At 40.3% G+C, this 22990-nt stretch overlaps 1 protein-coding gene across 1 annotated transcript; it reads right to left on the bottom strand.

Moving 5' to 3' along the window:
• Positions 1–8775: 8775 nt before the first annotated feature.
• SNRPC (small nuclear ribonucleoprotein polypeptide C) lies at positions 8776–21582 on the bottom strand. The gene is made up of 6 exons (XM_007467234.1): positions 21527–21582; positions 21137–21179; positions 15940–16048; positions 13549–13638; positions 11967–12071; positions 8776–9115 (listed from the first exon to the last, which is right to left on the bottom strand). Exons 1-6 carry the CDS (start codon positions 21532–21534, stop codon positions 8991–8993), a joined length of 480 nt encoding a protein of 159 aa, XP_007467296.1. The 5' UTR covers positions 21535–21582; the 3' UTR covers positions 8776–8990.
• Positions 21583–22990: the final 1408 nt, after the last annotated feature.

Raw genomic sequence — 22990 nt, 5'->3', positions numbered from 1 at the left:
ATCGGCAGGCAGACCCTCAACCACTGTGCCACCAGGAAAGCCCCTTTGCTGAGATTTTTTAAAAAATATTTATTTATGGGCTTCCCTGGTGGCGCAGTGGTTGAGAGTCCGCCTGCCGATGCAGGGGACACGGGTTCGTGCCCCGGTCCGGGAAGATCCCACGTGCCGCGGGGCGGCTGGGCCCGTGAGCCATGGCCGCCGAGCTTGCGCGTCCGGAGCCTGTGCTCCGCAACGGGAGAGGCCACAACAGTGAGAGGCCCGCGGACAGGAAAAAAAAAAAAAAAAAAAAAAAAAATTATTTATTTATTTGGCTGCACTGGGTCTTAGTTGTGGCATGCAGGATCCTCCTTGTGGTATACGGGATCTTTTTTTAGTTGCAGCATGTGAACTCTTAGTTGAAGCATGTGGGATCTAGTTCCCTGACAAGGAATCGAACCCGGGCCCCCTGCATTGGGAATGCGTAGTCTTAACCACTGGACCACCAGGGAAGTCCCCTTTGCTGAGATTTTCGATCTCTTCCTTTGTTTTGAGCATGTTCTTAATTGCTCATTGCAGCATTTTTATAATGTCTGCTCTAAAATCTTTGTCAAATAATTCTAGCATCTCTGTCATCTTGGTGTTGACATGTATTGACTGCATTGTTAAATTCAGTTTGAGATCTTCCTGGCTCTTGGTATGATAAGTGACTTTAAATTGAAACCTGTATATTTTCATACTATGTTCTGAGACTCTGGATCTTATTTAAACCTTCTGTTTTGCTGACTTTTTCTTGCAATGGCCTGGCAGGAGAAGTGGGGAGGTGCCCTCCTGTTACTATCAGGTGGAGCTAGGATTGCCCAATTAGCCTCCTTGGACACCCAAGGGAAGGGCTCCCCATTACTGCTGGGCTAAAGTGAAAGTTCTGGCTTTCCAGTAGGCCAAAGCTAATACTTTTCCAGCTGGCAGTGACAGAGTGTTGTTACTGCTCCCCACAAGGCTTCCACTGGCATGGGGGTATGTGCAGCCTCATCACCACTGGGCATTGTTGAAAGTCCTTCAAGTCCTGAATAAGCATCTTCTGAAACTATATCAGTCAAGAGGGGGCAATGCCTTGTAACTGCCAGATAAGAATGATAATCCCAGCTCTTCTCTGATACCACCCTGGCAGGGCATTTCATTATAGCCTCACAAGGGTCGAAGTGTAAGCTCCCCACTTGCCCTTTGTGGCATGGGTTGGGGTAGGGTAAGTTTTTTTCTATGGTGTTTGGCTGGAGTAGAGTGGTTATCATCTAAAAGTTTTCTGTCTTGCTAAGCTGCCTCTTTTCTGGTCCTCTGGCTATAGGGAGCAGGCTTTTCTTGGGGAGTTTTTTGTCTGTTGCCCATTGGAGTTTCTTGGTTACCAGCTTCTTGGGCTCCAAGTCTGGAACCTTTGAGGCAAAAGAAAATCCAGACAGCTCACTGTGTTGTTCCTTGGGTCCCAGGTTCCCCAGCAGTTCTGCCTTCTTCTCTCCACCTTTCAGAGTTTCTTATGCTTGTTTTTTAATATAATGTCCAGGGTTTTAGTAATAAGAATAGAGAAATGTACACCTATTCCATCTTTCTGGAAACAGAAGTTCATACATTTTTAAAAACTTATTTCAAAATAATTATAGATTCACAGAAAGTTGTTAAGATAATACAGAGAAGCCCCAAATGCCCTTCACTCACTTTCCAGCAATGGTTATATTTTACACAACTACAGTACAATATAAAACCCAGGAAACTGATACTGGGGTGTGTGTGTGTGTATAATTCTGTCATTCATTATGTGTGTAGACTTGTGTAACCACTACCACAATAAAGATACAGAACTATTTCATCACCACAAAGATCTCCCTCATGCTACCCCTTTATAGTCATTCCCTGCTCCCCACTAACCCCAACACCATTCCTAACCCTTGGCAACTACTAATTTATTCTTCATCTCAATAATTGTGTCATTTATATAGATGGAATCATGCAGTAGGTGACCTTTCCAGACTGGCTTTTTTCACTCAGCATACTGCCTTTGAGATCCATCCAAATTGTATCAATAGTTCATTCTTTTTTATTGCTGAGTCATATTCCACAATCCATATATTTTTAAAAGACCTAGGTGATCACTTTATTTCAGACCCAGTAGCTTCGTTCACCTGCTTGGCAAGACAGCCACATCTCTAAATTCATGATTAGGGACTTCCCTGGTGGTCTAGTGGTTCAGATTCGGCGCTTTCACCGTCATTGCCCAGGTTCAATCACTGATCAGGAAACTGAGATCCCATAAGCCGTGCAGTGCAGCCAAAAAAAATCATGATGAAACATTCATTTCTATATACTGTGCTTTGTATGGAACAAAAAAGGAATACACAATGCCCAAACAAAGATAAGACTATGCAGGGCTTCCCTGGTGGCGCAGAGGTTGAGAGTCCGCCTGCCAATGCAGGGGACACGGGTTCGTGCCCCGGTTCGGGAAGATCCCACATGCCACGGAGCGGCTGGGTCCGTGAGCCATGGCCGCTGAGCCTGCGCGTCCGTAGCCTGTGCTCTGCAATGGGAGAGGCCACAACAGTGAGAGGCCTGTGTACCACAAAAAAAAAAAAAAAAAAAAAAAAAGATAAGACTATGCAAACAAGGAAAGGTAGTTTTATAAAAGACTCAAGAGCAAGAGGGTTGAGTAGCAAAGAGATGGTATTGCTGTCTGTAAGGATTCTTGAGAGTAGTTTCTAGTTTGTGGTAGTTATGACTTTTAAAAACAACTTGAGGGGAACTTCCCTGGTGGTGCAGTGGTTAAGAATCTGCCTGCCAATGCAGAGGACACAGGTTCAAGCCCTGGTCCAGGAAGATCCCACATGCCACGAAGCAACTGAGCCTGTGCGCCACAACTACTGAGCCTGTGCTCTAGAGCCCGCGAGCCACAACTACTGAGGCCAGCACGCCTAGAGCCCATGCTCCACAACAAGAAAAACCACCCAGTGAGAAGCCTGCGCACTGCAACGAAGAGTAGCCCCTACTCACTACAACTAGAGAAAGCCCGCACACGGCAATGAAGACCCAACGCGGCCAGAAACAAAAAATAAATAAATTTATTAATATATATATATATTACTTTCCTCCTGGAGTATCTCTTTTATCAGTCAGGTAGGTTCAGCTGCACATAACGGAAAACTCAAGATAATGTGTGACCTTAACAAAAAAGATGTTTACTTCTCTTCCAGGTAAAAGAAGTTTAAGGTAGAAGTACATGGCAGCTCTTCAATCTTTAGGGACCTATATGCTCCTTCTATCTTGCGAACACCATCTTAGTTGCCAATTCGTGCTCCAAGATGCTGCTTGCATTTCAAGCAAACATCATATCCACATTCCTGTCAACAGAAGAGGAAGGGCAGAAAAAAAAGGCATGTTCTCTCCTGCCACATGGCCTCACATAGTTACAAGCTGTAGGAAATGTGCTACCACCCATTGCCGATGGTCATGCATACTGATAAAAATTAGGCATTCTCTTATTAAAGATACTAAGAGATACTGGGGTAGGCAATTAGTAATATCTAACTGCCACTCTAGGCTCTATTGTTATTCTTTTTGTCCTCCTCACATGCTTCTCTCTCTAGCAGAGCCCTGAGATAAAAGGGATGATGAGGGGGAAAATATAGCATTTGAGTGTAGAGGTAAAATTCTTTGTCCTACTTTTTACTTCTATATTCTTTCAACAAGCATCCCCAGAAAGTACTAGGATGTGATGTACAGGCAAAGAGGAGGGGGGAAGGATTAAGAGACCCATTTCTCAGGGTCATTGTGAAAGCTAAGTACTTACAAAGGGCTTTGAGATCTTGGCCTCCTGTGCTGAGTTCAAAGTCGCATCATCATATGAGGACGTAAGTCATCTTATGGGCTTTTCTTTTTCAAGAATGTGAAACCAGCTTGCCTTTATTTTTTGGCTGTGCCACACAGCATGTGGGATCTTAGTTCCCCCACCAGGGACTGATCCCACACCCCCTGCAACGGGAGCTCGGACTCTTAACCACTGAACCACCAGGGAAGTCCCCTTATGGGCTTTTCTTAATTGGCAGCCAGGGAAAGATACTTATTCAAAAGCAACAAGTATGGAGAATTTGGACAATCACCTGGTAGGTGATCAAAATTACTGTTACCAATGAGGGGCAGATGCCTGTGTGCCTGCCTACAGATGTGATATTCTATGGATGCAACTGAGGACATGTACCAAACTAATCATGAGGAAACATCAGGTAAACCCAAAATAAGAAATGAGGAACATCCTATTAAACAAAAGCCGGTGAAATAATCAGTGTCATAAAAGACAAAAGAGAGGCTGAGGAATTGTTCTAGATTAAAAGGAGACTAAGGAGATGTGACAAAAAATTAAAGTACATGATTCCAGAGAGGATTCTCTACAGGAAAGGGGAAAAAAATACAAGAACAATGTTGGATCAGTGGGCAAAAATGAAACATGGCTGGTAGATTAAATTTTTTTTTTTTTTTTTTTTTTTTGCGGTACGCGGGCCTCTCACTGTTGTGGCCTCTCCCGTTGCGGAGCACAGGCTCCGGACGCGCAGGCTCAGCGGCCATGGCTCACAGGCCCAGCCGCTCCGCGGCATGTGGGATCTTCCCGGACCGGGGCACGAACCTGTGTCCCCTGCATCGGCAGGCGGACTCTCAACCACTGCGCCACCAGGGAAGCCCTAGATTAAATTATTGAATCAAGGTTGATAACTAAACCACAGTTGTATAAGAGAATATACTTATTCTTAGGAAATACACACTTAAATATTTATGGTAAAGGGTATGATACAAGCAATTTACTCTCAAATGGTTCAGAATAAAAAAGAATATATATATGGAGAGAGAGAGAGAGAGCACAAGCACAAATGATAAAGCAAATGAGGTGAAATGCTAACAGGTAACAAAAGGTGATGATGGGTGATTCTGATCCAAGGGTATGTAAGTGTTCTTTGTGCAGTTCTTAAACTTTTCTGTAAGTTTGAAATCTACCACCCTGACCCTTAAAGAGCAAGAACAATAAGGATCATTCGGACTTTTTTATTCCTGCACTTGTCTGATGAACTATTCTAGATGCTGAATTTGATCCTGTGCAGAAAGTCTAACCTTTAAATTTTCAATTGGCAGGGAAAGAAATGTCTTCAATTAGTTAATGTTTATTAAGGTTTTCATGTAAAACAATATACCAGGCAAGCCTTCGGGACACTTCTGTCAGAGGAACAAGTATGGAGAATTTGGACAATCAACTGGTAGGTGATCAAAATTACTAGAGTAAATAGTAATTTACTGAATAAATTACTATTAGTAATAGTGATTTAGTATTAGTAGATAGTAATTTACTAATACTAATTTACTAATAAATTACCTTAGTAAAATTACTAAGGTAGGCCAGGCTTTTTTCTTCTGTTCACCAAGTGAAAGATACCATCTGACTGAAGCTATGTAATTGGGACAAGCACTTAATCATCACTGGACTTTTTCCATACAGGATGACCAAGTTAGCCTGTGGTTCTATGCAAGGATCCCATTTCTCATGCAGCCTGAAATCAAGAGGCCTGGCATGCTGACAAAACCATTAAAGCCATGCAGTAAACATGATGACAGCTTGGACTTTTTTTTATACAGCAGGTTCTTATTAGTTATCCATCTTATACATATTCGTGTATATGTGTCAATCCCAATCTCCCAAATCATCCCACCACCCCCGCCCCGCCACCACTTTCCCCCCTTGGTGTCCATACGTTTGTTCTCTACATCTGTCTCTATCTCTATTTCTGCCCTGCAAGCCGGTTCATCTGTACCATTTTTCTAGGTTCCACATACATGCGTTAATACACGGTATTTGTTTTTCTCTTTCTGACTTACTTCACTCCGTGACAGTCTCTAGGTCCATCCACGTCTCTACAAATGACCCAATTTCGTTCCTTTTTACGGCTGAGTAATATTCCATTGTATATATGTACCACATCTTCTTTATCCGTTTGTCTGTCGATGGGCATTTAGGTTGCTTCCATGACCTGGCTATTGTAAATAGTGCTGCAATGAACACTGGGGTGCATGTGTCTTTTTGTATTATGGTTTTCTCTGGGTATATGCCCAGTAGTGGGATTTCTGGGTCATATGGTAATTCTATTCTTAGTTTTTTAAGGAACCTCCATGACAGCTTGGACTTTAACTACACTCCCCATGGCTTTGGATCATGGCCCATAGGAAAGGAAGCAAATATGTTACCCCACATCAACACTAACTTCTTCAATTCTTGCTATCTAGTAGTCTGGTTTGCACCTATACAAATGCTCACATTACAGTTGACTCATATTTCAGAATTAAAACCAGATGTCTAAAGGCATAAATCAATAGCAGTAAGTTTATCTTCTTTATAGCCTGTTACAAAGGAAATGTCTTATGATCATTCATTATAATAGTCTGCCCTAGAAGGAGTTAATAAACAAAATAAAAAGAACCTTCCTTAGAACTATTTATTCCTACTTTTGTTCACTGTAGTTAAAACTTGTTTAAACTTTTAAGTCCTCATATTGTTTTTCTGAAGCTATGTAAAACACTTTCTTCAAAGACTAGAAATGTTTCTAGAGTGGATATTCAACCTTAAAAACATACTGTGGAAAAAGCTTCCTTTTAGGAAAACCTGGGTTGTTTTCTGTGTATCCACAGGCTCTTTACTCTGAGCCTCACAGAGCTATACAAAACAGAAACTTGCTGAGTCACACATAAGCTCGCTTGGCACAGTCTCCCCTAACAAACCCTTAAGTCTGCAGAAGATTTTAAAAACAAATCTTAGCTATAAAAGTCATAATAAACAAAAGACATATAAACTATCAATTTCTGAGACTTAAGTCCTTCTTAAAAAGATGTGACAATAAAAAACTAAAAAGCAACAAGTAGTCCTGGCAAAAGCTCAGACTAGGAAGTTGACTCAGCTCCTACAGAGGCTGGGCATAAAGATCATCTCACTGTAAGGATATCTATTTCTAACCTCTTGTTTACCTAGATATGGTGATTTGCCTAAATTAGCTTCTCTTCAAAATATTCATGAGTTTCTAGGGAAAAAAAGTAATCTACCCATTGTCATTTTAATTTCTAGCTACAAATCTTTTCAAAATTATAGACACATACATAGAATTATACTCTTTTATTTTTTAAATTAGTTATTATTTTAAATTATTTATTATTTATTTGATTGGGCCAGGTCTTAGTTGCAGCAGGCAGGCTCCTTAGTTGTGGCATGCGAACTCTTAGTTGCAGCATGCATGTGGGATCTAGTTCCCTGACCAGGGATGGAACCCGGGCCTCCTGCATTGGGAGCTCGGAGTCTTAACCACTGCGCCACCAGGCAAGTCCCCAGAGTTACAATCTTGAGTAAAATAGATCCTAAGACAGAGTCTGCCAAACCCACTAATAATAATCAAAATTTCCTATAATAATAATCAAAATTTCCTAGGGAGCTTTCCCAAAATGCAAATTTCCTAAGCCCTAAACCAGATAAAATAGAATCAAAATCTGGCATCTTTATTTTGGAAAAGGTCCTCCATAATTCTGATCACCAGGCCAGGTTGTAAACTGCTGGTTTAGGGCACCCTCTAACCATCACTATAACAATAACCTCAGATGGGAAAGGTGGCTTCTTTTTTTTTTTTTAAAATAGCTAATGATTCAAAATCCAAAAGATACAAAAAGGTGGCAAACCTTTCTCCTTCATCCCTGTCCCCCAGCCATCCATTCACTCTTCATGGGCAACCAATATCTCCAGCTGCTGATCTGTCCTTCCAGAGATCCTTTAAGCACACACAGGCACATACAGGTATCTCCTTTACAAAAGGATAGCACCAAACAATACATTGCTTTGTGAACAAACCAAAGTGCAAGGCAATGTGTACCTCTGAGTTCTTTCCCCATCAGTATAGAACTTCCTTATTCTATTTCAACAAGCATGGTACATGCCACTTCGTGGATGTAACATACTTGATAAATCAGTCCCCTTTCACTGGACACCTATGTGATTTCCAGGCTCTTGCTAAAACGCATAATCTTGTCAAAAGTCATTTCATACATGTGCAAGTCTATCTGTAGGATAAATTCCTAGACATAGAAACGCTATGTCAAAGGATACAAGTATTGTAATTCTGAGCGATACTGCCAAACTGCCCTCCCCAGAGGTTATACAATTTTCACTCCTACCTGTAGTATGAAATAGTTTAGATTTTACACTGAGCTGAATATGAACAGTGGCGATGGCCTCCCTGAAAATATCCTCCTTTTATAGCCTAGTAACAAATAACATTCTGCAAACACCTTCTGCACCATGAAAATCTGCATAGTTTTCTCATTACTAATAGAACATTTTCTGACTATTTGAAGTCCAAGAAAAAGAGGAGCTGAGTGAAAGGAGGTTAAGGCAATTCTTGCTGCTGTTAGCTGACATGCACTCACCGTGAAGCCTTTTTCCCTACTTTAGCATAAAAGAATTTAAAATTTCCACTCACTACACAAAGTATTATTAATGTGAAAAATTAACCAGGTGCTGTTTATTACTGTAATCAACAAAAGCTCTACAAGTGTTGGATTTACCAGTTTTTGCACAAGAGAACTTTACTAAATAAAGGTGCCCAAAGGGACCCACTCTACAGCTAAGGGAAAACAATGTCATACAGAGGGCATGCTGAAGAAAGAATGAGCTAGAGAAACACAACTGGACTCTCCTTTATAATACAAAAAGAATACAGAAGGGAGAAATAAGGGAACACATTTTTAACTAAAAGAATTGACAATTTTATTTTCACGTTTCACAATACAAATGAAAATTGCTTTTTCTGTCCCACCACTCCCCTCCAAAACTACTCTTTGATAGGAAGGGGGAGCAAGTCTTCCTTGTCATCTTGTTAGAAAACATCCCGAGTCACAGCACCATGATCTCCTTGGTGAAGTAATATAAAACTGATATAAGAGGTTCCCCAATCTCCTTATCTGTCTGGTCGAGTCATTCCTGGCCGGGTGGGCACCATCATGGGACGGGCAGGAGGTCTCATCATTGGGGGCCCAGGCATCATTGGCATGTGGCCTCCCATAGGCGGCCTCATTCCAGGAGCTGCAGGTAAAACAAAGAAAAGGAAAAATAGACAGTCAAAAATACTACTTAGGAGAGCTTGATGGGACTTCAATTAAAGACAAAAAAGTAGCCCCCCCCTGCAAAATGCTGGAAAAAAGACATACTTGACAGAAAAAATGCAACAAATTCATCACATCTGTAAATTACTTAGACATTCTCAAACAAAAAACAAAAAGGTCAACACAAGAACCATATGGGAATCATGATCTAATGATAGTAAGGGGGAAACTATTAATAGACTGCTTTCCAGAAATCACCAGGAACTAGTTCCCTAAATTGACCTTTTTTCTCACTCAGGGAAATTCACAACTAAGTCACATGTTAGTCAGCTCTTTTAATCAGTTCTATCCACCATATAACCAGGAGCTATTTCATGAATGTACACAGGCACAGAGGACAATCTTACCACTAAGCGTTTGTTCGGAGTTGTAGGAAAGGTGAGCAGGAGGCCCATGCTGAGAACCTGTTAGTAACCATACTTAGCTCAAGTCAAGAAAAATAATAGGCAATAATGTGATTTATAACAATTAGCACACACACACAAATCTGATTTTTCTAATACATTTCAGAAACTATTAATGAGTTTTTTTTAAGTGTCCCATCAATACACCAGCCAAATAAATGAGTCAGGGAAGGGAGGGCAAGCAGACAGGTGAGGGTTGGGGAGGAATACAGGCAGCTTCATGAGAGTGGTAATGTTCTACTTCCTCAGCTGGGTGGTGGGTTCATGGTATTAATTGTATTACTATGCCTTATAATTTTCATGTTACGTATCTTCTTTTTAAATATCAAATTTTACCTAATTATTTATTTTCAACTAAATCATTTTGATTAAAGGCTTGCAATAAATGCTTCAAAAGAAAACTATATTTAAAGTTGAATATAGCCTTACCACAAAAAGTAAAACACAAGGTATGCAAAAACACAAAATCCAACAGGTACAGAATTAAATTTCAACAGAAACAGAAAATACTAAAACTTCTAAATATCTTATTAAGAAATCCCTCCATAACATAACCTGTATTCAGCATTTCTTAGAAGAAACTGATCTAGACCGAAGACTGAAAATGAGGCCCCTGAAAACTTTTCCTTTGGTCTCCATAATGCCTTAAATCTTAATTAGTTATCAACATTGGCAATTAATATGTCTTGTTACTAGTAAGTAATTCTAGACTTCTTTTTTCATCTTTTCATTGTGGAAATGTTCAAACATACAGAAGCATAGAAAAAAAGAATATAATGAACATCCATGTACCCATCAACCAGCTTAAACAATTATCCATCCGAGGGCAACCTTGTTTTATATTATCCTCACCCATTCTTATCCTTGCCTACCCCCAAGCTACTCAATTATTTTAATGCAAATCCCATAATTTTATTATTTTATCCTGGCTAACAACAACAACAACAACAAAATACTCGGGCAAATTGGCAACACTAAGCCTGTATTCTCAAATGTCAACACAGGTTGACCCTGAGTTCTAGAAGGCTTCTTTGCATGTGACAAGCCATTCCCCAATTCACATCCCTAACCCCTCTAGGGATGTGAATCTGTGATCCCAATTTAAGAATGCAAAAGACATCTGAATCACTTAGATTGTGTTTTAGATTCACAAGCCAGTAAAGCAGGAATTCTCTTTATCTAAACTCTCCCACCCCTAAATGATACCCACAGCAAGCATACTGAATGTTTCTGGCCAGGAAGCTACTCTAATGCCTTTGCACCTTGTCTTAACCAGTTGAGTTGTAGGCTTCTTATGTCAGTTGTATTTACTCTAATTACATAATTTAATTATTCTGCAAACTGATGAAATAAGAATGTAGAAAAAGAACTATTTCTAGGGCTTCCCTGGTGGCGCAGTGGTTGAGAGTCCGCCTGCCGATGCAGGGGACACGGGTTCGTGCCCCAGTCCGGGAGGATCCCACATGCCGCGGAGCGGCTGGGCCCGTGAGCCGTGGCCGCTGGGCCAGCGTGTCCGGAGCCTGTGCTCCGCAACGGGAGAGGCCACAGCAGGGAGAAGCCCGCGTACCGCAAAAAAAAAAAAAAAAAAAAAAAAAAAAAAAAAAAAGAACTATTTCTAATAAAAACTAAGCTGATAATAAGAAAGTCTCAGGCAAATCATCCCCCAAAAGTACTCAAAAATTTGGTAAGCGAAACGATCATAAAAAATAGAAACTAAATTGCCTCACAAGGTCTCTAACCACTTCAAAGAAAATGAAACTGAAGTTGGTAAAGGACGCATCATGAGTATGGCTTTCTGATTTATGCAAGAAATATATGGTGTTCCAGTCAGTAGACTCATTCTGAAAGCAAAGGCCCTGACCATGTATCAGAAAACTCTGCAAATTAATGTACATTTATGCTTATGTTAAAATAAAATGTTTGAGGCATAAATTTTTTCCCTTCCTGAATAAAAGACTAACTACCAGGCCTAAGGCCTTTTTCATAAATACTAATTAACCTAGTTAACCTGCAAGATTAAATCAGCAATAGGCGGTAGCTCTGCTCCAAATCAAAACCAAGAAAAGCAGCAGCATAAATATATATCTACCCTTCTCCGCATTATAAATGGCCAAAAGTCAGGAGGGGGTGAGGAAACAGGAGGGACAGAGGAGAAGGAAAAAAGAGGCAGTCTTATCCTGCTTTCAGTTGCACAAGGTCTTTGGATACCATCCAATTACACTGATAAACCAAGTATTTCTTTTTATCATTATAGATTTACCAAATGTAATTTGTTGCAATACATTTAGACAGCTAATTAAGAATTCTATTTAAATGGAAAGTTAAAACACAATGGAGCATCCAAGAAGGAAAGAGATTCAAACTTACCAGGTCCCACTGGCATCATCCCAGGAGGAGGAGGGCCCATCATTGGCATCATGGGAGGGCCCCCCATGTGGGGTGCTGGCATCATCCCAGGGCGAGGAGGACCCGCTGAAATAAAGAATGGGGCCTGAGGCTGAGATATGTCTGTATATTAACACTTTCTCTTCTCAGTGAAATAGGGCCTCAGGATCTGGCCCAAATTCTGTAATAGTTCTGTAACTTCTTATGGTTTCTTTTATAACAGCAGATTCACAAAAATCAGTGGGCTACAAAACTTTAGTTACATTATGACTAAAAAACAAGAACAAGCCTGCCTAGACAGAAGTGTAAAATAAAGATAAGTTTCCCAGGGCTTCCCTGGTGGCGCAGTGGTTGAGAGTCCGCCTGCCGATGCAGGGGACACGGGTTCATGACCCAGACCGGGAAGATCCCACAAGCCGCGGAGTGGCTGGGCCCGTGAGCCATGGCCGCTGAGCCTGTGCGTCCAGAGCCTGTGCTCCGCAACGGGAGAGGCCACAACAGTGAGAGGCCCGAGTACAGCAAAAAAAAAAAAAAAAAAAGTTTCCCAGGTTAAAAAGATTCCAACAGTTTAAATTTTTAAAAGAAGGGTATTATACCCCTGATGAACTTAAGCCACAAGTACCTAATTTCAGATCTTTTTTTTTTTTCCAATCAAAACTATGTTTAAGAGAGTCTTTGGAAATACGAAAATGTTTCCGCACAGATATTCCCGAACAATAACAATCTGGAACAACTTAGATGTCCAACAAAAAGCAAATGGTGAGACTGATTATGTACGTTCATACCACTGACTATTCTACCATTAAAAATAATGGAGTTGAGTGCCAGCCAGTCAGGATAGAGTAGGAGAGCAAGCCTGTGATCCTGATCAGGTCCCAGGATGGCAGGATTCCAAGAAGGGTTTGGTGGGTCACTAGTGGTCTACCTGCATTAGTGTGCAACTATTATAAACAGCCTATTTCTCTGTGTTTATATCCATGATAATTTACAGGACTGAGTTTAGGTCTCTGAGTTCAATTTTAATCTGAACCCTTCCAGGAGGGCCAAACAACTTATGGCCTAGTTGCTCAATGTCCTCCTGTCTGTCATGCAGAAACAACAAACCTTCCCAGAGAGTAGAGTCCTTTGATCCACTCCTCTTTTAACTATGCAATTTTTGTCTTTCACAGGTATATATATTGGTTTTAGATGAGTTACAAGGTTGGGAGAGAGACTGAGGAGTTTATCAGCTACATCAATCCTCCAGTGTTGTATTCATAGCAGTAAATAACTCAGCAGCAATACCTCTTTATACATCAGCTCATCTAATCACAGGTACATTCTGAGCTTTCCATTGACTCTATCTCAGACCCATTTGAGATGCCACAAATATAATACCGTAATAATAAGGTAATCAGAAGGTAACTCTAAAGATATTTCAGAAATTATACCACTGAAGTTGTTTTCTATTACTGCCTATGTATTCATTTAATGAACATTTGAAAGCCAACTGTGAGATACTCTAACAAAATCAAGGGTAATCTGCCCAGTTACACCCCTTAAGATAAAAACTTTATAAACTTACGGAGACTGGGGGGAGGTGGAATCATTGCCCCTGCAGGAGGAGGAGCTGAGAATGGAGTAGGAGGTATCTTTCCTTGTTGGAATGCAGCAGCTTTGGAGAGTGAGGAAAAAAACAACAAACAGTGAATGAGAATTCAGCAACCCATTTAATTACTAAAATAACCACTTTCTTTTAAATTTTTAACAGTCCCTTTATTCCACTCTAAAAAGCATTCATCTAAGATTACTACATCATGGTCTCCACAGTTTTTAAATCAACTTTACGTACTCACAAGGTAAAACTGCAATAAATTGGTTTACTGATCTGGGTTTTTTAACCTGTTTTTATTTCATCAGCATTCCTATGGATGAATTAACTATGAGAGACTAGTTAACTATGAGTGAAAACCTCCCACCTACAAATGTCTTACCAAAGAGCAGCAGTCATCTTTAATCTGTACATGTAGTTTACACTCAATTCAAACTGCTCATAGTTTTGTTTGAAAAATGTGTGATAATTGCCCAGAGGCCAGGCTTTGTAAAATTTCAATCCTTCCTATATATGCTTTCCTCCATCAAAACAATACACCATTTTGGTTTACCTGTTTTGAAATTAATGCACTGAGGTAAGAGATGTAAAAGAAACAAAGATTTCAAAGCAAGAGCCTGCTCCGAAGGAGATTATGATCTTGAAAAATGTCCAATAAAATTATCTTTTAATTTTTCTTTCAGACAATATGAGGCATAAATGAAAACAAAAGAAATTGAAGATTATTTATATTTGGTTTGGGAAAGGAGTCATACATAAATACTAAAATACACACTCATAAAGTCTATTCCTGAATTTGTTAGCCCTTCCCAATTCAGTGCAGCCTGTAGCCCAGACACTCCCCCGTTCCACTCCAACCCCACAAGTGCAAAGGAGATCAAATTACTCAAGTAGATCACTGGTAATTCATGAGAACCAGATCCAAAAAATGACCTAGAGTAGAGATTTATGAACAGCTATCATATTCCTCCAATCAGAGCCTGTGCTAAGGGATCACACCCCCCAGCAAAAGCCTTTTCCAATCAAAAGTCACCTCCCACACGTTGTGTAGGACAGCCTGTAAAGGCTGAAGAGAGAGTGGCTAAGTAGCGGACTCAACATCAACATAACCCTGAACATGATGAGGTATGCCCCCAAGGGCTTGCTTCTTATCCTCTAAAAGTCCTCCATCAAAAACATTTACTCATCTTAAATTATTCGGCTGAGCACAAAAAATAACAAACATAATGCTAACCTTTAATGCAAGAAACTTCCAACATCTTTACAAATAGAGGAGAAAATGATTACATTATATTTTTTCCCAAATGAAATGAGACAATGTCTGAGATTTGCTCCTTAATAATCCAGGAGGGGAAAGGGAGTAGATTGCCTCAACAAGGGGCAATTCTGTCCCCTTGGGAACACCGGGCAATGTGGGAAGATATTTTTAGTCACAACTGGGCATTGCTATTGGCATCTAGCAGGTATAGGCCAGCGTTGCTGAACAGTCTACAATGCACAGGACAGCCCCCAACAAAGAATTATCAGGCTCCAAATATAAATAGTGCTAAGTTTGAGAACTTTAGTATAAATGAAACAAGACTGCCGCAGCAGAGTGATGCGGGTGTGGCAGCCATGGGAGGTTTATTCTCTAAAGTTCTCCTTCTATTGTGCTTAAAATTTTCCATGATAGTTTTGCTTTAAAAAAAAAAAAAAAATCACACCACAATCAAAGTCCACATTTGCCTGCCAGTTCTGGGTACAATGAACGATCAGGAAAGGCCATGTTTCAAATACACCAGGATGATCTAACATAAAAATGCAGTATCTCTTTCTGTCAGTGCCTTGGACCCAACTATCCTAAAAAACAAAAATGTTCTTAATTAAACAAAAAGAGTATGGCAGGGGTCCAAAACATACCCCAACTATTCTGTCACATCAGTTACTTCCTTTGTGACCAGTTATCTTTGCCAGGACAACAAAGAATAAAAGTGTCTCAAACTCTTCAAAGAGAGCTACAAACTCACCCCCACCTTTTCCTATTACAACCAGAAAACAGATCTAAAAACCATGGCTCACTACAAAGGAGGTTCTGCATAAATGTGCTACAAAATCTGGCCCACATCAATAGTGAAATATTAGGCAACTCATTCTTCTCTGCCCAAATTCCCAGTCTAATCAATACCTGATTGCTCTAACCTCAAATATTAATATTAATGTTTTCCTATATCCCTGGGAAACCAATGACCTTCCACTTCTTTGATTCCGAACATCAGATGCTCCTATTTATCATTCAGAATGAGTTGCTTCTGTGAAAAACAGAGAGACAGGAACAAGAAAGAATGGGACCATTCTACCACATCAGAACAAGAGACTGAAACGCACTTGTTTTGTCAATCAGGCTCTGAGCCTGCTCTTCCATCCATTTCTGATAGTAGTCTTTCACATTCTCTTTGTGTTTCCTACCACTGCAGTGTGTCTTTCTCACAGATGGCTGTAAAACAAAAGGTTGTATCAGTCAGAGAAACAAATATCCAAAACCAGAAAATTTTTAAAGCCTTACCTTTTAAAGGTAGCCTGGCTACCTCTAGCAGCCTTAGCTGGCGCCAAAGCATCACTTAAAAACATTATCCAGCAATGTACTGTGGTAATTTACCTACTGTATTTATTATCTAAACCAGGGGTCAGAAAACTATGGCCCATGGGTCACCCACCTGATTTTGTGGAAAAAAAGTACTGGAACACAGTGGTGTTCATTTGTTTATGTATAGTCTACGTCTTGTCTCTACAACAGCAGAGTTGAGCAGTTGCAACAAAGACTGTTTGGTCCACAAACCCAAAATAATTACAAGCTGGCATTTGAAGAAAAAGTTTACAATCCACTGATCTAGAAAACAATATCGTATAATGCCCTTTCTTAGGCCATTCTACAACAAAATAATATAGCTTATATACATTTAAATAACACTGTTTATGGGAGTATATTCTTTTAAAGGACCATGGGTCTAGAAAACAGACTCCATGTGAATCACACACAGACCTTTGTCTCTAGCCCACTAATCCTTTTGTTCTTTCTTTAACAGTTTTATTGAGGTAAAACTGACATAAGATAAACTCCACACACTTAACCTTTTGGTTTTTTAAGTTAACATTTATTTAACTCTTACTACATGCCAGACACCATGCTATGTACTTTACAAGGAGTGCCTCAATCTCTATAGAAATCACACGTGCATGGTACAGTGGAATACTAATCAGAAAGAACGAACCACTGATACATGCGATACGGACAAATCTCAAAAACGTGCTGAGCAAAAGAAATCAGATACACACAGAGTGTATAAGGATCCATTCATATGAAGTTTAAAACCAGTAATAATGATCTTTAGTCATGAACACCAGATAAGTCAGTGCCAGGGATGCAGGGGACTGATTGCAAAAAAACACAAGGAACTTTCTGGAGTGATGGAAATGTTCTGTATCTTGATGCATACATGAAGCTGTAATCATTTGACAAGTCATCAAACTGTACACTTAAAATGTGTGCATTTAATTGAATATAAATTATAATTCAATACAATTGATTTTAAAAATCACAAGGTTGGACTTCCCTGGTGGTGCAGTGGTTAAGAATCCACCTGCCAAAGCAGGGGATATGGGTTCCATCCCTGGCCCAGAAGATCCCACTTGCCGCAGAGCAACTAAGCTGGTGCATTACAACTACTAAGCCTGTGTTCTAGAGCCCGCGAGCCACAACTACTGAGCCCGCAAGCTGCAACTACTGAAGCCCATGTGCCTAGAGCTCGTGCTCGCAACAAGAGAACCCACCGCAACAAGAAGCCTGCACACTGCAACAAAGAGTAGGCCCTGCTCACCACAACTAGAGAACAAAAGCCTGCACACAGCAACGAAGACCCAATGCAGCCAAAAATAAAATTAATTAATTAATTAATTAAAAATAAAAATCACAAGGTTATTGGGACTTCCCTGGCGGTACAGTCGTTAAGACTCCACACTCCCAATGCAGGCAGCCTGGGTTTGATCCCTGGTCAGGGAAGTAGATCCCACATGCCGCAACTAAGAGTTTGCATGCCACAACTAAAGATCCCACATGCCATAACCAAGACCCGGCAAAGCCAAATAAATAAACTGTTTTTAATCACTAGTATGTATAAAATAGATAACATGAGAACCTGCTCTAAAGCCACTCTACTTCACTTCACTGTACAGCAGAAACTAACACAACATCATAAAACAACTATACCCCAATTAAAAAAAAAAGTTAAAAAAATTTAAAAAAATAAAATGTTTGGTTCTACCAGAAAAAAAAAAAGAAATCATCCACTGCATGCAACTCAATTGTCAGGAAGGACATTTGAATTTTTTTAAATTTATTTATCTATTTTTGGCTGCGTTGGGTCTTTGTTGCTGTGCGCAGGCTTTCTCTAGTTGCGGTGAGCAGGGGCTACTCTTCGTTGCGGTGCACCGGCTTCTCATTGCGGTGGCTTCTCCTGTTGTGGAGCACGGGCTCTAGGCACATGGGTTCAGTAGTTGTGGCTCGTGGGCTCTAGAGCACAGGCTCACTAGTTGTGATGCACGGGGTTAGTTCTTCCGTGGCATGTGGGATCTGCTGGACCACGGCTTGAACCTGTGTCCCTTGCATTGGCAGATAGATTCTTAACCACTGCACCACCAGGGAAGCCCCAGGACATTTGAATTTTCACAGAAGAAAAATAAAAAAATAAACCCTTTACCTACTTAAAAAGAAAAAAATCACAAGGTTATTATCTTCTGTTTATGCTTAAAGACTTGTCTCAAAACACATAGATGGTAAGCAGCAAACTAAGGCCTGGAATCCAGATCTCATTTAGATGCTCCTCACAGCTGCCTTCCTCCCTCCTAACTCTCTTCACGTGACTGCTTCAGCAGCAGCATATACGACCAATGTCGTGTGAGCAAAACTGTCTTTTTTATGGTCTGTATCTCAAAATACTGTTCCCTGTCTCCCAACCACTGCTTACACTAATACCACAATGATACCTTAAGCCTAATAACAAAATCATGCCTAAGAACCAGCAAAAGCTCAAAAGTTAGAGCACTGAATGTTTTATACATTTCAAAGTCCACCACAGGGACTGCTTCAATCACTATGGAAACTTCTTATTTTCACAAGGTATCATGTTAGAACAGCAGTATTACAAAGATTCCTGACATTTCTCATAAAGAGATATTTATTATAAAGAAAGACTTTCCCATTCTCTGAATTCTAGCATTACCAAGATGAGTGAGTATATGACAATATAGCACTGGAAAAGGGTAGAAAGGCATAGCCCCCCATACTAACAACTTCAAAAAATTATGACTAGGGGTTTGACCTAGAGAGGGGGTTAGGGACACAAAACCAAAACAAAACAGAAAGATGGGGGATCTATAGGTAAGCTACCACCACTGCCAACTTACTGGAGGAGTCTCCTCCAGGACAATCTATAATAATATTTAGAACTAGTATTTCTTCAAGAGGAACCACCCTACTTACATGTTCCACAAATCTATTAATGCTGAACTACACCTAACCATGTGTTAGAAAGAATTCCAAATGAAGTGACAACAGAGAAATTATTGGCTAGGTTCTTGCAGCTACTATTCAAGATGACATCATGATCAAGTTCTAATTTCATCAGGTCTCTGCAGAGGCAGCAAAGTAGAGAGCTGCAATTCTGAAGGTATGGCTCACAGACAGCACTCAAAGTGCAATACAGACCAGTGAATTTTACTGTTAAAAGAGCATATGACATGGTTTCAGATTCCACACTGCAACTAGCCATGTGCTGAGTTTTCGTGCAATAATATAAAGTAATAAAGAATATCCACGATTGTCTAAAAATGCTATTAAAGTACTCCCATATCCATGTGAAGCTGGATTCATCATATACTTCAACCAAAACATAGTGCAACAGATTTAAAGTAGAAGATGAGAATCTGCCAGCTTCCATTAAGTCAGATGTTACACAGGATCCCAAAAATGTTAAAATGCCATTCTTCGTACTTAATTTTTTGTTTTGGAAAATAGCTATTTTTCACTTTTAAAGTGTTATTTGTATTACAAGTAAAAAGTCTGTTATCATTACCTTTAAATGAATTAATAAGGATTTTTTAAGTTTAACTTCAAATACAGCAATTTTAATGGATATAACCCACCTTTTTTTTCTTTTTGAATAATCCAGTAATTTTTAAGAGTGTAAAGGGACCATGAAACAAAAAAAGTTTGAGAGCTGCTGGCATAGAAGCTCTGGAGTTAGACTGCCTAGATTCATCTTCCAGCTCTACACAACTTACTGGTTTTGTAACATCCAGTCAGTTATTTATCCACACTGCCTCAGTTTCCCCCTTTGTAAAATGGGAGATAACACCAACCTCATAGGATTAACATGAGCATTAAACAAAATGATACATGGAAAGCATTTGGAACGCTGCCTGACATACAATAAATATTCAATCTTAGTCGCTATTATTTGTTCAGCAGTTTTTAATCAAATCAAAGTATTCGGTTTAAAATTTAGGCATTTCTTTCCAATTTAATCAAACATTTAAGAGCCTTGACACAACGAAATATTTGAACTTCAGAACGTTTTCCTAGAATTTTTACTTGTCATATAAATTTTTTTCATCTTTAAACTTGCTAAAGCTTTATTATTTTGGGTCTCCATTGAAAACACTGACTGATGGAAGACTAATAACTTTGAATTATGAAGACAGTTACAGGAAGAGTGGAAAAACAAACACCCCAAAGTATTTTCTCCAAGCATTAGCCCTTAAACCTTAGCAAGATGAAATGCACAAATTACAAAATTTTTTAAAAATCTTAATTTAGGGAGTTCCCTGGTGGCCTAGCACTTAGGATTCCGGGCTTTCACTGCTGTGGCTTGGGTTCAACTCCTGGTCAGTGAACTGAGATCCCACAAGCCGCACAGTGCAGCCAAAAAAAAAGCCTAATTTATTACATATAAGGTTTTTCTTAGGTTCCCTTTTATTAAAAAAATAACTTTATTGACCTATAATTCACAGATAATACAATTTACAAATTTTAAGTGTACAATTCAATGGGTGTTCGGTATATTCACGGAGTTGGGCAATCATCACTACAAGCAATTTTTTAAAAAATTATAGTTGATTTACAAATATTATATTAGTTTCAGGTGTAAAAGACAGTGATTCAATATTTTTGTAGATTATGCTCCGTTTAAAGTTACAAAATAATGGCTATATTTCCCCTGTGCTGTACAATTAGCTATTTATACACAGTAGTTTATACCTCTTAATCCCATACCTCTATTTTGCCCCTCTCCACTTCCCTTTCCTCACTGGTAACCACTAGTTTGTTCTCTAAATCAAAGAGTCTGTTTCTGTTTTGTTATATACATTCATTTGTTTTATTTTTTTAGATTCCACACACACGTGATAATACAGAGTATTTGTCTCTGACTGACTTATTTCACTAAGCATAATACTCTCTAGGTCCATCCATGTTGTTGCAATGGTAGACATATACGGTTTTTTGAAGCTGAAAAGAAACACTACTTACAGAGTCATGGGTGAGGTATGTATCGCAGTAGTCACAATAAAACCTGGAAAGAGAAGGAAAGTAGAGAAAGAGAAAATGACAACCCGTTAATAGATGCCCATCCACCGAGGTGCTGTTTATTGAAGGTAAAATAGAAAATAAAATAAAGTAAAAGACCTATTCACGATGAGAAGACATCAAACAAAGCGTCCTGACACAGCCAAGCTTTTGGGTTGACGTACGGAGAGTCGACTCGTAAAGAGGTATCTAGAAATCCGGGTCTCCCTTCCTCCCCCAGACCCTCTCGCTCCCCCAGAGGCTCGTGGAGCCAGAACCCGCTCTGTGCTCCCCCGCAGGGCCACAATCAGTGATCGAGACCGCGAACACCCCCAGATTCAGGGGCCCACTCACTTAGGCATGTCGCTCCGCAGGCCTTTGGCAACTCCGTTCCGCGCCGCCCGGAAGTGACGCGCACAGTGAGCGCCGAAGCGGCGGAAGGGATGAGTCAAATGCGACTGCAGAAGCCCCACCCAGTCATCCAATCCGCCAGCTGCGCTGCGCCTGCTGTACGACTTTGTCGGCGGAGCGAGAGGCGGGGCTTGTCCTGCTCCTCCCTTCACCTAGAGGAGTGTGGGAAGGGCGAGTATCAAGTGTCCCTGCGAGGTTCAACGCACGCACTTGTGGCCGCGATTTTCGATGCTCCCAGGAGCATGTCATTCATCCTTTCTTTCGACAGTTATCTAATGAGTGTCTGGTATGTGCCAGGCACAGCTATAAATGCTAAGAAGCCAGCAGTGAACAAAACAGACAAAAATCCTTGCTTTCTTGGAGTTGACATTCGAGTTGGGGAAGACAAATACAGTAATAAAGTCAGTATGTAGTGGGTTAGATGGAGCCAAGTGCTATGGGGAGGGAGGGAATGTAGCATGGAAGAAGGGAGTTCAACTTTAAATAAAACAAAGCTTGCTGAGAAAGTGATGACTGAGAAATCATAGGTTTCTTAAAGCAAGAAAGCCAGGCGCAAGCCATTTTACATAGTGTCTCTTTTTTTGAGTCTCATTAACCACTGGAGGTGGCAGAATCCCCAGTTTGAAGTCTCGTGGCTGCTTCCTAGCTGTGCTGCATGTGCAACTTATTTAATCTTTCTGACTCTGTTTACTCATCTGAAAAATGTGAATAATAGTTCTTACTTGTAGGCTTTGAGGAAGAATTAGATGTGAAAATGCTTGTAAAGCTTTCAGTGCAATGTCTGTACATAATAAGACCTCCACAAATGGTAGTTATGGTTCTACAGGAGGAAACTGTTACAAGAAACTTGTCCAGGGAGTTCCCTGGTGGCCTAGGGGTTAGGATTCCAGGTGAGAAATGGAGTATTTCCTACCATATCAGTAAACAAAGGATGTCACACTCATCAGCAATTGCAGCGCCCACTGTTGTGAGCTGGTGAGCCCTGAGGGAACTGAGGAAGGAAAAAGTACCTGCCATCTAGCAGCCATCAGATTGCATTCACTCCCTACGGTGAGCCCTGAGGAAACTCAGGATGTGAAAACACAGGCCCCCAGATAGCTGATGTGCATAGCAGAGGAAAGATTTCGGTGAGCCCAGACTCTTGCATCTTCCCATACATAGAAAAGCGCTAAATTCCTTTACTTGGAATATCTGATTTTCTTTAATTAACAATAATCTTTTGGTGTTCAGACTACCTGCCCTTTGTTGCAAAACTGCTATATAACCTGGCTCCCTGCCTCGCCTCCTCCGAACAGTTCTCTCAGGGTTACTTGAAATGCTGCCTCCCGGGCTTGAAGTCCTAAAAATTCCAGCTGAATAAAACATAACTCTCAACTTTTAGGTTGTGAATATTTTTTAAGTTGGCAC

This window comes from Lipotes vexillifer, unplaced genomic scaffold (assembly GCF_000442215.2).
Source record: "Lipotes vexillifer unplaced genomic scaffold, Lipotes_vexillifer_v1.1 scaffold528, whole genome shotgun sequence".
NCBI classification, from domain to species: domain Eukaryota; kingdom Metazoa; phylum Chordata; class Mammalia; order Artiodactyla; family Lipotidae; genus Lipotes; species Lipotes vexillifer.
The sequence above is the reverse complement of the archived record's forward strand: the minus strand, read 5'-3'. Positions and strand labels throughout refer to the sequence as shown.